Genomic DNA, 18,860 nt, shown 5'->3' on the forward strand with positions numbered 1-18,860 from the left:
TCACAACACCTCCCTCTGCCCTACAACCAGCCCCGACTCCCAGCTGACATCAGGACGCCGGGAGGGAAACACTCACAGGTCACACTAGGATGTGTGTGCAGACGTGCTGTATGTGTGGATTCTTGCCTTTTAAAGGGCTGTTTTCAGTTTTTCCACCAGCTGGGTAGAAGAGTTTTGCTGAGGGTTGAGTATCTACATTCGTGTCCATATGTTTCCTCTGAAAAACTGTATTACATACATTGACATGGACCCCTGGGGACATCCAGTACTTGGACATTGACAGCAGATTCTTTAAGTTTTGTGGGTTGAGTAGTGTGGCCTCCCGGTTGGGTTTGTTTATGCTCAAATGGACTAAGATTTGAGGAGTCTGGACTCTTTGTCATGTTCCTCAGCCGGTTTATGAGCAGTTTTTACACTGGGGTGCATTGTCCTGCATCAACATTTAGGTGGGTGACAGGGTTTAATATTTAGTAGCCAACTTTGACTATCCAGAATTAGAATTACAGATATCAAAAATGGCAGTTTAGCTAGTTGGAGTTACAATGTGACAGTAAGGACATCTATAACGTCTGTCAAAGATGTCTTTAATTCAGCTTTGTCAGTATAATGTCAGTACAAAAGCTAAAAATACCTTGGATGTCATTGTGACTAGTCGGAATTCTTGTGCTGCTCATGCACAACATTGGATATCAGTTCAGCAAAGCATTTCGAGCATTGCTAGCATAAAGTGCTAATATCTGCTGAAGAAACTGGGCTGTCATGAAACAGAGCAAGCTCATCAGCAAAGAGTTTGTGGAAAGTGAGAGCTTCATTCTTGTGAGACTTGTGGTTGAAGTAAACTACAATGCTGCTCTGACTTTGCAGAAATCCGCTCATCATATGCAGTTACAATTGCAGTGCAATAGTATGTTTAAAACACAAGCCACTTCCTCCTCATCGCAGCGTTCAAGGTAACTAAAAATATCTGCCATTTCACTAAGTCAAACTCAAATACAAGAAACCTGTAATTAGATTTTGACTGGACAGAATTCAACCATCCCGAAAAAGAATGTAGATATTTTGGTTTGAGGAGAATTAAAGACATCTTGAATTTTAATTATGACTAGTCAGAATTAAACTGTGGCTATTTAAAATTGGAGTTACAAAAAAATAGATCTATAAGTGCCTTTAAAAACAGAATCCATATGACTGTTCTGAAAAGGACGTGAGTCTTTTCTGAATGTCTGAGAGGTGAAACTTAAACATCATTTGAAGCAAATGAACAAAGTTTTTATAACAGCAGTAATAACTGTACTTCAGCAATTTAATGGCTGCTTCCAAAAAAGAAAGTTTTCTTCAGCAGAGCACAAAAGAAAGAAGTACATCAAAGGATTATTGTTTAGCTGGGCTTATTAATATTTAAAAACCTCCAACTACTGTCACCTTACAGGATCTTTATCTGGGCAGAAAAACACATTTATCACACCTGTTGTAATAACACACTGGAGTAAACATCATCCAAAAGAGGGAAAAAAAATGAAATAATGGCTACACAAATCATATCAGGGAATATAATAGTATGCAAAGCTGCAATGCTGCAGAAGTAAAAATACCGTCGTCACATTGCTGGCTTTGCTGTGGAGTTATAGCTAAAAGCTTCTGTAGCAAAACATCTGATCATTTGCAGAGACAAGAAGCTGCGAGAGAAAGAAGTCTGTTCAACTGCCAGCAACGGACTTCAGTCAAAAACATTCCGTCAGAGTGTTGAGCCCACAGTTATCTGTGAAACTGAGGAGGATCTGACATCGTGACCATGTGAACTCAGTCTCTGTATCACTGCCACCAACAACAACATCACAGTCTGCATCAACAGGTTGCCAGACCTCCAGCAAGATTTACTTTCACTGTGATCTCTGATATGCAAAGCACTACAAAATTATACTCCCTAGCAATGTGAGTAAATATACTGTAATATGTGTTGATCTGGTTACCAGTTTAATATCATTTACTGCATATTTTGGTGGTTTCAGTTATTTGTGAGTCACACGACTTTCCTGATTTAGAATTCAAAAGCTTGAAAACCTTTGTTTAACACATTTAGGCCTTCTCCAAACAAACACGGATATTTTTTCCAAACAACCAGATCCCTCTATGTTTGGGCCTCTCATCCACATGCAAACATCATTCTATATCATTCAAATGGAGATTCTGAATTGCAGATATAAAAACAAACAAACAAAAAAACTTAGACATTTACAATGGAGAATTTAGGAAGCAATGACACCAAATCTGTGATTAGAGTAGGGTTAGCAAACAACAAATAAAACATGGAATAAAAATGCTACCATTGATGTGTAAGCTGAGCCAATCAAGCCTTGAATAAATTTATTACATATTGTTGAATATGGAGCAGAAAATTGTAAAAGAGAAGGTTTATTTTTCCAAAATTTTGAAGCCTAAATGTCCTGCAGTTCTGGAATGACCCATTTATAGCCTAACTATGCACTTTACTACCATGCAAAAGCCCCTACGTCAGCATCCGCAATTTAACCCTTTTGAATTCCAAACAGTTCCTGTGTGTTTTCTGATCCTGTCTCATTTTTTACTCACTGTGGGCTCATTTTTCACTGCAGCATAAAGTCTTGCACCTCTATGGAAACAGAACAACCATGACTAGAAGTAGAGAGAACTCGGAAATGTCATCCATGCAGTATGACACATTTAGAATACCATAAATTATTAACAAGAAACTGTTGGTCACAGCTAAGTCACTAATGGCTTTAAGGTTTTGTAGAAGGGCCCAGAATTTTTTTGTTTTTGAAAGAATCTGGATATTGAAAATGGTAGATTTTTGGAGAATGATTTTAAGCACAAATTCATTTCAGTTTACTAATAACACACATATGTTCAACGACCATCAGAAAGTTGAAATCCAACTTTTTTTTTCAGTGTTTACAATTTCCAGCCTTGATAACTGGTGTAATGACAACAAACAAACACAGACTTTGTTTTTCTTTTCATATGTTCATGAGTATTTTTTAAAACAATGAGACCTGTATGACAAGAATTTCCTTTTTAAATTGTGGGGTAAGATATCAGACTGTAAAAATTAGGTTTTAATCTGGACAACACCTTAAAAGCCTCACTAGTGTCTGCCAGGACCTCAAATGTTCATCACATGCATCAATATAAAGATGTTTAATTGAGGAATGTTAATTCTCCAAGCTTCTTCAGGAGAAAAGCTAACCGTTTGTCCTGAAGGGTTCGGTAAATATTGCCTTCTAAATGATAAAATACACTGCCTGCAGTGCTGGCTGTAAGGAGGGTGTCCCGAGAGGAGGAGTCATTGATCATGCTTAGTCATTCATCACTTTACAATTCAAGAAATGTCATGGAATAAGCAACAATATTAAGATTTGTCCACTGGGGACAGCCAATAACAAATTTCCGACGTCTGAAGATTCTTTGTTTACTGGTCAAGGAGAGAGTTTGACCCACTGATGGCACCAGACACAAGGTCAGGACAGCGTTGAAATCACTTGAAACAATCCCTCAGGGAGGAATGAATCCCACATTTCCTGACCATCGGCCACTAGCTGTCCAGATTTGTTGCTTTGACTGTTTGTGCTCTCGTCTCCGTGTGGGTCTGTGGGTCTATTAGATCAAATACATCACGCCGGGTCATTAACAATTCTCAGGACAATTCCTCTTGCTCGACCTGTTCTGGCGTCAGAAGCCACCAAGGTCACCGAAACGGACGCCAAGCGCCTCTCATGTTACACGGCTGCCTCATCGTGGTAATTATCATATCACCTTTCAACCGGCAGATATATGGAGCTCTGATAATGCAGCATTAATGGGAAATGCATATGAGCAGAGCGATCGATGGACAAATGACCCACGACGAGGTGCAGGACACTCGGCAATAAAGCCCAACATTTATACACAGCAGACGACTGCGATAAGACAAGATGATGAGGATTAAGTTACTAATCATGCTTCCATTTAAAATCAATTTTAATATGTCAGAACTTTGTTTCAAAACAAAAAATGCATCAATGAGTAGTAGAAGGTACTCTGGACTTTGATGCTAGATGCACCCACAGCGAAACATAGTGGAGAATCCATTATGGTATGAGGCTCTATTTGTGGAAACGGCATGGGCAAATTAGTTAAAATGGATGGTATCATGAACAAGATCTACCACAACATCTTGATGCATCATGGAATCCCTGCTGGATTGAACCTGATTGGTTGTGGGTTCATATACCAAGAAGACAACAACTCCAAGCACACTTCAAAGTTGTGCAGAGACTACTGGACCAAGACAAAGGAATCTGGAGTACTGGAGCCAATGGACGGGCCAAATCAAAGTCTAGACTGGAATTCTATTGAAGAGATCTGGGATCGATTGAATTCAAAAGTTTCATCCAAAGCAAGTCTCTAGGAACAGCTAGAAACTATTTGGAACGCAGTAACAAAAATTACTGTCGAAAAGTCCTTAAAAACAGTGTAAGCTGTTATCAGGGCCAAAGGAGGTCATACAAAACATAAAGATTTTTGGTTCATGTACACTACCATTCAAAAGTTTGGGGTCACTTAGAAATGTCCTTATTTTTGAAAGAAAAGCAGGGTTTTTTTTCAATGAAAACAGCATTAAATGAATCAGAAATACAGTGTAGACATTGTTAATGTGGTAAATGACTATTGTAGCTGGAAACAGCTGATTTTTAATGGAATATCTCCATAGGGAATCACTTTGTCTCCAAGATTAATTTAATTCCGTATTTTTCTTCACCTGTTACCTGGACATTTCTGAGACAGAGCAGCTACTGTGGTCCTTCACATTCATCATCCCTCCATCCATCCATCCTCTGCTTTATGTCTCCATCTGACTCCAGACCTGCCGTCCTTCTCCCTCAATCTGTCAATTAGTCGCCTCCATTTTCTCAACACTGGACATTTTGACTGCGAGGCGTCTCAACAAGCAGCCATCCCGTCCTCGCTCTCCCCTAATTCCTCCATTCTGTCACTTCTTGACTCCATCCATCAGAGCACACCACAGACCCTGCATGACAGTCATCTTAAAATATCACCACTAAAAGTCTACTTCAATTTAATGGATCATAAGGCTGCAGCGTGAATATTTAGTGTGTGCGGCTGCCGCCTGGAGATTTAATCCGGTGCTGCATAATTGATGGAGAGACACTGGAAAGCTCACAGATCATTAAATGTGATAGCAGATTTGCCAAACACTTTTCAGAATAGTTTATGCTCAGCGTCCTGTCAGGGCTATATGTTTTCCAGAGAGACAGCTCCTGAAAACTGGAGATGATGATCATGATACAAACTTCACTTTTAACTTGTTCTTCCAAACCTCTTATCTGACTTTACGCAGGCAGGAAAGAAAAAAAATGCTGTTTTCCCTGAAACACTTGAATCATTTCAGATCTTTTACACTTGCTGCTTGTTTTATTATCATTCTGCTGTAGAAGACAAGAAAGCTGTAGCTTGTTTTTACTGCTTTAAACCAATCAGAATAATTTGGGGGCGGAGTTAAGCCCAGGATGCCTAGATGGTGCCCCTGAGAAATAGCATTGGGGGAATTGTTTTACTGGAATATTTACACGCAGGAAAATAGCAGTAATATTAAAATGTTGATTTACAGAAAGAACTAAGCAAGAATTTCTTATTGCACAACCCAAACCTTCATCAAAATTTAGAATTTTTAGCACATAGGAAGGTTGTTGTTGTTTTTCACACTAATAATGGGATTTTGGAAATGCTAACACGCAAATAGAGGAAGGAGAGGTGAAAGCTGCATGAAAAATGAAACAGAAATGGAAGAGTAATACCCAAAGTCTACATCCTGTGAGTCAGGCTAGATTAGAGGCATAAAATGTGCATAAAAATATATTTCTGTGTTTGATTAAAACCCCAATTTAACCTCTGAATTGCAAAACCCACCAGCAGGTTTGAAAGACATGCAGTCTTTACAAAATCACCAAATTAACACCATTTATGAAAGCCAGAAACTGAAAAAAAAAGAAAGAATCATCAGGTTTTAAATTTTACAACTGTCCTTGAACTATTCATCTGTGATGAGGCATTTGGCCAAATAACCTAATCTAGACTTGAAATCATTACATTTCATGAAATTCATTTAATTCTACGTGTTTTATTTGAATAGTGATCAAAAATAAAGCATTTGCGCCAAAAAAAATCCTGTAAAAAAAAAATAAAACTGCATTTTCTTCAGTGAAACTAGGAAGCCATTAGTTACTCTGCTGCAGCTAACAATCACATGAGAATAATCCAAGGATCTTCCAGCTGAACTGCAGGAGGAAAGTATTGAAATTATTTTAAAATGTACGTAGTAAAACATCTATAGTATGTAGAGTCACCATTTTATCCACTAACATCTGTGGACACGGAAAAATGTTGATTTGAGCTTTTGTTTAATAAAAAATGATGGAATTATTTTTTTCCTCCTTTTTATGACAATTTTAGCTGTATCATTCCGCACAGAAGACATTTCTGAGTCCTCTCTCCTTAGTTACGGTTGTTCTGTTTCCATAGAGGTGCAGGACTTTAGACTGAAGAGAAAATGAACACAAAGTGAGGAAAAATATGTCAGGAAAACAAAACCACTGGGGTTTAGAGTATTTATATTCCCATTAATAGTTGTTTTTAACTTAAACATATCTTGCAACATGTTGGGAATAAACTAAAAACCACAGTGAAGTTAATAAACTTTGTTGGATTTATCTTCTCTACTATTAAAAAAACACTGAGAAAGAGATTCAACATGTTCTTTCAGCCAACACAAGAGATATTCATTTGACAAATATCATTTTATTGGAAACGAATGCTTGTAAAACTAAAGTTTGTGCAGCTCTGAGTGCTGCATGTGTGTCAGTGGATGTTAGTTAATTGAAAACAACACTTTCTTACATTTAATCGTGAAAAATGTGTGTGGTCTGGACAGAATGACGTTTAATTTGTGGAACTGATCATTGATTATTAGACTAATTTCATCACTCCCATGGAGAATTAATTGACAGGTTGGCAAAGAAATAATAACCCTACTCATTAATAACAAATTTAAAACATTTTCAATGAGATCATTTGCACAATAAAATGATCTCAAGGGAATTTTATGACACAGAAGTGAAAAAAAAAATCTGAATTGTTGGAATTTGAAGCCAACTGTGATCAACTTCTTGTAAATCAAATCAGTTGGGAGACATTTATCATCCACTTCACATCACGATCATCATCATCATGTTCAAAATCAGTGTCTCTCTCTCCACAAACTGCAAACATTAAACAGAACAAGAAGAACTCTGAGGTGATTGTGAAATAACTGCTGCAGTGAACAAACGGACAGTAAATATCTGTGAAGAGAAGCTGTAAAGCCTAATTTTCACTGCAAGATAAAGTCCTGTCTTCAATGGAAACAGCACAACCATGAAAAAGGAGAGTGGACTCAGAAACAGAAGTCTTTAACTACTTATATTAAAAAAAAGAAAAAAATGGAATCAACATGTACGTCTTTCCAAGTGCCCATATGACCGTAATACTTGAAATAAAAATGGTCTCTACATACTACAGCTATTTTTTACTAACATTTTTAAGAATTTTTTTCTCCTCTCTGCTTTGTCTAAACACAGCCTGCACTTCAATCAAAAACTTCCAGATTTTTTGTCATAATTATGTTGATTGCAGCTGAGTAAATAATATATTTCAAGTTATAAAAAGGAGCACAGAATTATATTTTAATCTTTTTTACTGAATCTGGTTACTGCAATCTGTGTATTTGTGGCAGATTTTTGAAATGTAGAATAAAGAGAAGTTGATAAAACATCAGGACAATCACTTTAAAAACCATCATAAATCTGACAATTCCTTTTGTTTTTACAGTATCTGACTGATAACTGGTGTCATTTCAATATTGTTTTAATCAATAAATGTGTTTCAAACCTGCTGATGGATTTCAGGGTTGAGAGCATTTATCAATTTGTTGATCTGCAACTTCTCAATGTAAGGATTTGGGTTTCTTTAACTGTTTTAAGTAATGGTTAACTGAATACCTTGGATTCAGGATTTGAGATTAAGACAACATTTTCAAATAAAGTAATATAATCACTAGCAAAATTAAATGAACCAATATGGGAGTTTCAGGAGCCCTATCAGCTGTACCACTGGCCTATTTTCTCCTGTTCACCAATCTTGTAGGAAATCTAATGAAATCACGTTAAAACGATTGCTAGCATCAATGCTGCCATCACAGCTCTGTATCCTTGCATATTCTTACCTGGATCTTGATGGGCCAGCTGAAGTTGGACACGTACACGTAGAAGGTGATGTTGTGGTGGAGTCTGAAGTTGAACTTCTCACAGGAGAAACTGTCTCGGTGCTCCTTGATGTTGGTCCTAGCAATGATGGGCATCTCTTCACCGGAGATGGTTCCAGCTGTGAGAGACGAACAGTTTTCAGGTTAATTAATCCAGCTGCTGGAATGAAGTGATAGTTGTAGAAAAAGACAAATGTTTTTAGCATTAATAAGAAGTCTACACATTTCACACAGCAGACTGGTATAAACTACTGTTCAAAAGTTTGGGGTCACCCAGACAATTCCATGTTTTCCATAAAAACTCTCACTTTGATTCATGTGCTAAAAAAAAGGACCTTTCTAAGTGACCTCAAAATTTTGAACTTTAGTGTAGATGAACTGAAGTTGTGCTATATTAGTTAAAGTTGATATTATTAAAGTTACTCCATATTATTTAAAGTTGTTCAAAATGAGTTAAAGTTGCTCTATATTTATTAAAGTTGCTCTACATTCCTTTAGTTGCTCTAAATGGGTTAAAGTTGACCTACACTAGTGTTCAAAAGTTTGGGGTCACCCAGACAATTTCATGTTTTCCATGAAAACTCACACTTTTATCCATGTGCTAACATAACTGCACAAGGGTTTTCTAATCATCAATGAGTCTTTCAACACCATTAGCTAACACAATGTAGCATTAGAACACAGGAGTGATGGTTGCTGGAAATGTTCCTCTGTACCCCTATGGAGATATTCCATTAAAAATCAGCCGTTTCCAGCTAGAATAGTCATTTACCACATTAACAATGTCTGGACTATATTTCTGGTTAATTTAATTTTGTCTTCATTGAAAAAAAACTGCTTTTCTTTCAAAAATAAGGACATTTCTAAGTGATCTATTGTATTAAAGTACTGACCAAAACCACATTGCTTGGTGAACCTGCATGTCGATCTGTTAATGTGATGGCAATCAGATCAGATTTGTGCTGTGTTCAAAGTAAATGACATGAAGCCGACATGTTCAGATGTCGTCAGAATAATGGAAAGGAGTGTAAAAGCAACAGATTAAGGAAGGATGGTTTAGGATAGAAACAAATGGTCCAGGTGAGGAATACAAAATGTTCACCTAATGGAAGGAAACACCAGACATAATCATTTTCCAGTTCAAACCTCATCAGCCACAGGAGACCTTCACCTGTTTTCAGTTTCAACGTCCTTGTAAAGATGTATTTTTTTACACACAGAAGCTAGTAAGGGAGCTGGTTGAGTGGAAACAGTCTGGATTTTAAAATGTCAAGGCGAGCCTTTCATATCAAGCAGGCAAATTACTGTTCGCAGCAAAAGTATTTTCATGACACCTCGCAGTAATTCAGAGCGCGCTTGTAAATGTCTTGCAGCGCTGAAGTGGTCTGATTTCAGTATCCTTCAGAGCATTATCAGCAGTTCTGTGTTAATGGCCGAGTTTTTCAGACGCTGTGAATAAAATATTTCCACCTCCTGCTTTATCGGGGCCATTAAACACTCTGTAATAGTCTGCACACAATCGCACACACACACACACATACACACAATAACACATACACACAAGACTCACAGTCCCAAACCAAGGAGGTTTCGGGCCCCAAGACACTGCAACTGTGAAAGCACACTGCTTTTATCTTAATTGAAATCAGGAGGGAAAATGTATAAAACGCCCCGATGCCAAAAATTCTAAATAGCTTCTGATGTGTTTTGTCAAGAGGGGGAATCCCCAGGAGGCGAGCAGGAAGAAGATGTGACCATTTTACTTCTGGACTCTCGGCCACCAGTGCAAGATACCGACTTTGGGAATATCTTTACGTCGAGATAAATGACAGCGTCTCAGAGGTCGACTAAACAATCAACCGCTCTATCAACACTCAGATCAGATTCCAGCTCATTTGAACTCCCACAGTATTGAAATGTCACCAATTTAAAGAGATCATTTGCTTAAAGAGAGTACATTCTGCCTTCATGTCCTTTATTCGGCACCGATATTACTGAAATAAAGGAGAAAGGATCAGTTTAAGTTCAGTTATTGTGGCTGATTTGACCCCTAACCAGGTGAAGCTGAGCAGACATTATGCTAGTAATAACGCTAACAAGTTAGCAAGAGAGCTAACAACACCACACATCAAAACATCTGTCGTTTTCTAGGCAACTTCTCACCTTCAACATCTTTAAGATCCACTGATGCGTGAATTTCAGTCTCCTGTGGTGGAACTCCTGCACTGACTTATGCTTTTATCCTCCCTCCAACCTGATTATTCAGACTTTGACGATCTTTTAAACTTTTCTACATCATCATAGCTGGGAAAATATGCTTAAAAAACAAGTTTCTTGCTAAACATGAATAAGAATGCAGTTTAATTGTATAGGAAAGTTATTTTCTTGACAAAGAGTGGCTTAAAGTCATCACTTGGGGCTTTCTGACATGTTGAGGGTACTATTTTAACATTTCTGGGCTAAATAATCATTGTTTTTCAATAAAATAGTTAATTTGTTAGTTACAATCCTGTTCTCATATAAAGCGTGTACTGAACATCAGTCCTCAATTGAAGTCTAATCAGTCAAAATTAGTAAAATCATCTAAGTGGGTTCATTTTTACCTCCAGGGCCTTACATTTTTGTATTTACTATTGAATACCCAACAGGTGGAGAAACCAAAAGGCCACAAAGAACATTTTTAGAAAATGATAAATATGTAAACATGCCGTTTACCTGTGGAGCTTAAAGACCAAGTGATGTTGAGGTTGAAGTTGTTGGAGGCGTTGATGGACATGTCGAGATTTTTGTTGGCCTGGATGGAAAGAAAAAAGAAACACATGCAAAGTTAAAGTTAACATTTGTGGACAAACTGATTTTGATTGAACATTGCAGAGACGGGCTTTTATTTCTTATTTTCTAATTGGTTGCACAGGTGATTTTACAGTGCAGTTGTTGGACGCCTTCTGTAGATTGTGTCCACTTGTTTAACTCACTTTCCTTCAGGTATGCCAAAAGAATAACTCTTTGCTCGAACATTTTTCAACTTACATGGACTCATCCTTCTCTAAACTTGTGCCACCTGAAGGCAGATCTGAACCTGTTGGCCTGTTCTTGCAGCGTTACATTGATTTTGTCTGCAGCAAATTCTAATTCGAGTGTAACCTGGGGACACCGTTAGGCACAGAGAAGGAAAAACAGGTCAAGATTTTAGATTTCTTTCACAGTCTAATAACAGATTCCTACGTTTAGAGAATAAATGTTGCAGAGAAATTCAATTTCACCATGTCTCTGTTCTCTTCTTAATTGTCTGCAGTCTAATAGAGATAAAATCTCTGTGCATTAAGGAGAATATATGCATAATACTGCTTGTTTACACACTAAACCAGAGGTGTTAAACTCATATTAGTTCAGGCTCCACATTCATCCCAATTTGATCTCCAGTGGGCCGGACCAGTAAAACCACAGCATAATAACTTATAAATAACCACAACTTCAAAATGTTCCTTTGTTTTAGTGCAAATAAGTCCATTCTGAAAATGTTCACATTTAAGGAATTATCGTTTTACAAAACATTTTGAACAACCTGAAATTTCTGAAGAAAGTATAATTTCAGCAACACTATGCCTCAGTTTATTATTTACACATTACAACTTATAGACCACAGTGTTTCTATAAAGACACAAAACATTTAGTCACAGGTATCTGGAACTGAATGATATAGTATTCTACTTTATGATCAAAATGACAAACGTCAGACAAAAAGAGACAAAAAAACCCAACAAAAACAAGACAAATTATTACAAAAATAAGACACAAAATTACAAAAATGAGACACAAAATGTAAAAAAATTAGACAAACATGAAACAAGACAGATAAAAAAATTTGACAAAAAAGTTACAAAGTGACAAAAAAATTGTCAAACCACAAAAACAAGGCAAAAAATGACAAAAGCAGTAAAGAAAACAACAAAATTAGACAAACAACACAAGCAAGACAAAAAACCACAAAACGACACAAATGACACACAATAAACGAATAAAGCAACACATAAAATGACAAAAATAAGACCAAAAACACAAGCGAGACAAAAAAGAAAGACAAAATGAGAAAAACCCGAAACAAAACGACAAAAGCATACATGAGACAAACAACAAAACAAGACAAAATATTACAAAAATGAGACACAAAATGACAAAAGAACAATCTAGTATTTTACTTTATGATCAAAACTATTTGTCATGATCTAGAAATTATTTTAAATGTATAGTTTTCAAAATTAAAAATGTGCAGTTAATGTCTTCTCTGTAATTTTTAGACTTTACAAAGTCGTCACATGGGCCGGATTGAATCCTCTGGTGGGCCAGTTTTGACCTGTGGGCCGCGTGTTTAACACCCTTGTTCTAAATTAACTAATAAGAAACAAAAGTCCTGTTTTGAAGCTCTGCATGTGTCTTTCTGTGCGCCTGTTACCTGTTCAGGTGTGGCCATGAAGTTGATGGCAGTGTAGTAGCGGTCGTCTTCCTGCAGCAGACTGAAGGTAAACTGGTAATCAATCAACAGGTTGTCTAGACGACAGAGAGACACAAAGACAGACGACAAGTAAAAAATGATGAAGAGATGTAAAGTCTTTGAAAATGACTAAATCTATCAGCAGCAGCTGCTTCTGATGCCGCTCAGTTTTTCTCCAAATAAAACCTCCTTCAGGGCTCATTTTATTGATGCCGCCATCAAACACAGACGGATTTATGAAAGTGAAAATATGGCAGACGCTGACCGGGAGTCGATATTTAATTAGATGAATACAGCATCAGTGGGGGAGTTTTGGTCAAAAGATCTCAGTCAGTGACAAAACACACATATATTTTTTTATAAATACGAGACAAAGTGCCTTCATTCCAGACAAACAGGTCGATCAATAAGACATAAGTGAGAGTCTAAATAATCATGTTCTCTCAGAGGTTTAATCATTTCTAAAAGTAGCTGCCATCAGGTGTCTGGAAGCAGTGAGACAATGAGCAACGTATGGAGGGAATCAGTCAACATCTGGACAGACAGCAGGAGCCTCGCCAGGTCACCTTGTCAGCCGATGGGATGGAAGAGGAAGAAGAGGAGGGAAAACCGAGGAAAAGATGGAATAAGAGGAGAAAGCAGCTACGTGGCCATGGAAGGATAACAGGTTGAGGGGATTTTTTGTGTAGTTAATCAGCGTGACTGCTGAGTGCAAACCCTTCGACATAATCCAGGTGTGTTTGCATCCAGGGGCAGCTCAGGTTAACACACACTCAAGCAGGAAACATTCAGTTCTTTATGTTTTAGCTCAAAAGAAAAGCTAAAGTTTCATGTTTTCATGTATCTGAACTTCAGTCCAACAAAACAGAATGAATTAACTGCCACATGCTGTCATAGTTTGCTCATAAACATCTGGGCGAAAATGCATTGCAAAGTGCACAAAAACTCAATTAAATCCCATATAAACCGCAGCAGTGCAAAAAAACGTAATTAAAAGCCTGATTTGCAGCTTGTCCAACTTCCACACAGCTGAAGGTTGATGGAGTTTTACTGATTAATGTTAAGGAATTTATCTGAGATACAAAAGCCTGTACAAAATATTTTAAATACAGTAACAACGTGAGCTCAATAAGCAGTAGCCAATGAGTTTGCAGCCGGAGGCAAATAATATATGTAAATTATGGATTTGAGCTTTAATGAGATTTTGAGATCTTCTAATCCTTCTGTTCTCACCTGATACTGACTCTAATAAAGAAACTAAGAATAACCACCGATACAAATCTTCAGACTCATATCTCTGCTCTGCTTGTGTCTCAAACCAAATCTCGCTTTGTGCAGCTGAAAGTGGCGGAATTACAGGTTGTATGTAAAGATGGACGAACCTTCTGTAATATCGCCAACAGGATTAATGAAAAGTAGTATTTAAGGTGTTTTTGCAGCATCTGACTCCGACAACTCCCAGCAAAACCAAAAATATGCTTCCGGAATTTAGGCAGGCCTCGTCTTCTAGGTCATGGAGCGGCGAGCTTCATGTGGACATTTGAGGACCTGCAGGTTTTTGCTTCATTTTTTTGCTGGAATATAACTAAAAATGTACATTTACTTGAACTCGCTTGCTAATTTACTAACGGACCTACTGTCACCAACAGTCATAGGACAAAAATACCAAGACTTCTCAGCTGAATTGCACATTCTGTATACATGTAGGAGCTTCAGAAGAAACCAACTGGACTTCTCCTGGAGGTTCTTGAAGACATTTCACCTGTTATCCAAGAGGCTTCTTCACACCTGGAGGCATGTCAGTCCTGGGCCATCAGCCATGTGACCTGGAGTGACTATAAATTCTGCAAGTCTCAATAAATCAGCAAGAACTGAAGATGCCTCTTGGATGAAACACTTTTACACCTTCAAAATTGTATGTTTTAACTAATACTGTCACCTCCTTGTAATTGTTTTTATGACATGTGCTGCTGGCCTTTTGGCCAGGTCACCCTTGTGGAAGAGATCTTGATCTCAATGGGTTTTATCTGGTTAAATAAAGGTTAATTTAAAAAAAAAAAAAAAAAAAAGAAGAAAAGAAGACACACACTTCCTGATAAGTGGATGTCCTTCTCAGGTTTCATCAGATTAAATCTATGATGTACTCTACAGTTCAAAAATTTGGGGATCACCCAGGCAATTCATGTACTAACATAACTGCACAAGGGTTTTCTAATCATCAATGAGTCTTTCAACACCATTAGCTAACACAATGTAGCATTAGAACACAGGAGTGATGGTTGCTGGAAATGTTCCTCTGTACCCCTATGGAGATATTCCATTAAAAATAGTCATTTATCACATTAACAATGTCTAGACTGGATTTCTGACTCATTTAATGTTATCTTCTTTGAAAAAAAAAATAATTTTCTTTCAAAAATAAGGACATTTCAAAGTGACCCCAAACATTTGAATGGTAGTGTACAAATGTGAGAAAAGTCTGTTTTGGCTCCATCTGACAAATCTGCTTCGAAAGGTTAGTATAGGTGACGATAGAGTGATTTCTCAGTTCCACAGTTGAGCTGATTTTGTGGTTTTGATGGGCAGAGAATCGGTCCTGTTTTAACAGGAACCTCCAGTGCTGTTAAAGGCAACATGTTGCTGTCTGACGCTGAGTGGCAGCAGTCAGCGAGATGCTGGAAAAGCTTTTCAACTTACAGCAAAACTTAGTGCGACTCTGTAGCAAGAGAGAGAGGGAAAGTTATCACCTTCTTTTCTGTTCCCGGGGCGTCACCAAGACGAAAGCAAATTATGTTTGACAAACAGCCTTGTTTTGTTCTGCCTTCATGGCGAGTTAGCCCGAACAGCAGATATCATCAGATCAAAGACAATATTTTTTCTTAACATCTTCCTCGTCCTCCCTCCCTCGCAGGCAGACGTGCACTGCTGCTGCTGCTCACTTGTTTATCCCATAAGGGTCGGCAGTACAACTTCACAGTATTTGGGGATTTTTTTCCCTTCTTTTACTTTGCAGATGGGATGCAGATTTGTGTGGGTGCATTTGCAGTGCGTTTGTGTATTCACCCCTTAGAAACCCAGTATGTACATGAGCACGCATGATCGCCCACATGTACCTGCTCGTGTGTTTGTAAACGAGCACAAGAAAACAAATTACACCAGCCTCTGTGTGTGTTTTCAATGTTTGATTTCAAGGCTGTTAGGAACAAGAGCATCAGCCAGGTTTAAAAGTTCACCTCAGCTAATTACAAATCCCATCTGAGAAATCTGACAGCGGTTTCACTTAGGCGATCTCAATTACACGTGCAAATTCTCACTGCGGACGAATCATATCAAGGTATCACTAAAGGTACAAATGATCCCCAGAAGAGCTGAAATGGAAATAGTCCATGCCAATTTCTCAAGTTCACAGATGGGTGATCTTATTACCATAATATGTAAGCTGATTCAGCCTATATGAAACAAAACACCGCGATGGGGAAGACGGAAGACGAGGTCCTCAGCCGGAACATAATCTGATATTCCAGCAGCCTGCTTCCAATCCAGAAACAAGTGTGAACTCACCGACAATGTCAGATTGTCAGAGTATCTCGCCGAGGTTTCATTTAATGCTTGTTAACAACTCATTATTTCCCATTTGCAACACCCCGCAGACCAGACGTTGCAGCGTCAAAACCGGCCGAGAAAACACGAGGACGGCATGGATTCAATATCAGCCCCGACTGGAGGTCAAGGCGAGCTGCAGCTAATATATGCATGAGGTCAGCCGACCCCGATCCGTTAGAAACCCAGTGTGCCTTAACAATACAGTGATCTAAAATCAAACAGTGATCAAAATTCAAAATGACCAGCGGCTGGACAGCTGACTGTTTGCAAATTCCAAGCACACAAAATGCCAGACTGCACGTGGAAATCAATAAAGGTGGAATAGCAGAAGGAGCAAAGCTGTGGGGAGAAAAACAGCTGCAAGAGTCACATTTACACATTTATTTAAGTGGAAATTGGTTCAGGTCAAAAGGGTTGAAAATGGTTATCGTACTCAAACACGCTGAAAAGCAACAAAACATGCAAACGGATAGATGTAAAATATATTAAACGAAAAAAAAACTTTTAAAAAAATGAGACAATGCTACTCCACATCCCATTTTCTGCTAAAATTTACTACCATAAATGTATGTTTTATCATTTAATCTGATAAGAATAACAAAATGGAGTTTGGGGTCATTTAGAAATGTCCTTATTTTTGAAAGAAAAGTTGTTCTTTTTCGATGAAGATACAATTAAATGAATCAGAAATCTAGTCTAGACATTGTTAATGTGGAAAATGACGACTCTAGCTGTAAAAGGCTGGTTTTTAATGGAATATCTCCATAGGGGTACAGAGGAACATTTCCAGCAACCATCACTCCTGTGTTCTAATGCTACATTGTGTTAGCTAATGGTGTTGAAAGGCTCATTGATGATTAGAAAACCCTTGTGCAGTTATGTTAGTACATGAATAAAAGTGTGAGTTTTCATGGAAAATATGAAAAACTCTTGTAAATAGCATTTTCAGCTTTTTGATGCTCATAATAACCTTTTTAAAAAATGCATACTTCCTACCAAACTTAAGACTTCCTATTACTGTATAATGAACGATACGTACATCACATCATGTATTCTGTGTAAACTGTGTAAAGTAAGGTGAGATAAGAGCAACTTTATGAGCCACAAAGGGAAAATTTCCCTTCTAGTGCCAATTTGACAGTTCTAGACAACCACAGACAACCAAGCCAGCAGCAAAAGTTCCCCCAACACTGGCTAACGTTACCTAACAGTTCTAATAATGTTTCAAAGAAGACTCTGAGTTTCATTTATCATTTCCAATATGGTTCCTCAAAGTTAAAAGTTGACTAAGACCAACTGCGGCCTTCGGAGGACGTTTTTCAGGGAAACATATTATGTTACAATGACAACAAAGATATGTGTTTATTATAGGATGTTTCTGTATTGTGATATAATAACAAAGCTCTGCAATATTCTGAGACTGTTCTGTTGTTGAAGTAATACATGATAGAACATTCTTTTTTCTAAGTTATCCAATGTTACATGACAAAATTCTCAATGCAACATTCAGAAAACATTTGAGGAATAAAGGTCTAAAAATGTCTTTAGATAACTTTATCCTGCCTTTAAAGGGAACATTCTTTAAAATGAATCATCCCACTGAAGACAATACTAGAAGTTTGGAGAGTTTTTGTTATTTTACAAAAACACCCAGCTGAGAACATGACAATTGAGACATGACAACTAGGCACATAATATAACCATACAACAGAAAACTCTCATCTAAATCACATACATACGTCCCAGCATACATATAGTATTGCATTTGCAAGATCACTGCATTGCACTGTGCATAAAACTGATAAATAATGGCAATTAAACAGTGAAAGTGTTTTCCAGAAATCGACCATGTAGATCAAATATGTGGAAAATGTTTGCAGGCACTAACTTTACGTAGTAAGGTAAAAAATAAAATGTGCAATGGCTCCTTTAGGATCTCGTGTGTAGGTCTGACAGCAGTTTTTTCATAAATGGTGTTAAAGGATGGGTGCTTTTACCTCAAACACTTTTATTTCTACTTTAACCAAGCTGTTTACTATGAAATATCACAATAAAATGTAACAGCCTCATTAAATTGTCCAGTTTTTGTTGATGCTACAACTGACAGAGAACACAAACTTGTCAAATCCAACTTTAAAGTGTTCTACTTCCAAAGGTCCAGTATTGTGTTGCACAGAATAAAGCATCATTATTCCTGTTCATGCTAACTCCTACACTGTTCCTGCCATGTGAAGATGCTCATAACAAAGCAGGAACCTATAGCATGTTTGCTGCTGTTGTATAAAGAAGCATATTAACTATTCAGTTTCAATGATTTTCACTGCCTCGCTGTGAGAAAATGCATTAAAAAGATCTTTCAGAATAATAAAATCCACCACAAACTGCTGCCTGCGCTGTGCTATCGGATTGCATCATAATTAATAGTGTTTG

General features: G+C 37.6%; 1 protein-coding gene across 2 annotated transcripts in view; it reads right to left on the reverse strand.

Moving 5' to 3' along the window:
• atrnl1a (attractin-like 1a) overlaps positions 1–18,860 on the reverse strand; it is a 395,368-nt gene that overhangs the window by 184,038 nt on the left and 192,470 nt on the right. For both annotated transcript variants that reach the window (XM_055018323.1, XM_055018322.1), the window contains 3 exons: positions 12,789–12,883; positions 11,051–11,129; positions 8,297–8,454 (listed from right to left, as the gene is read on the reverse strand). In XM_055018323.1, coding sequence (XP_054874298.1) covers positions 8,297–8,454; positions 11,051–11,129; positions 12,789–12,883 — 332 coding nt within the window. The remainder of the gene's footprint in view (positions 1–8,296; positions 8,455–11,050; positions 11,130–12,788; positions 12,884–18,860) is intronic.

This window comes from Amphiprion ocellaris, chromosome 16 (genome assembly GCF_022539595.1).
Source record: "Amphiprion ocellaris isolate individual 3 ecotype Okinawa chromosome 16, ASM2253959v1, whole genome shotgun sequence".
Classification (NCBI taxonomy): domain Eukaryota; kingdom Metazoa; phylum Chordata; class Actinopteri; family Pomacentridae; genus Amphiprion; species Amphiprion ocellaris.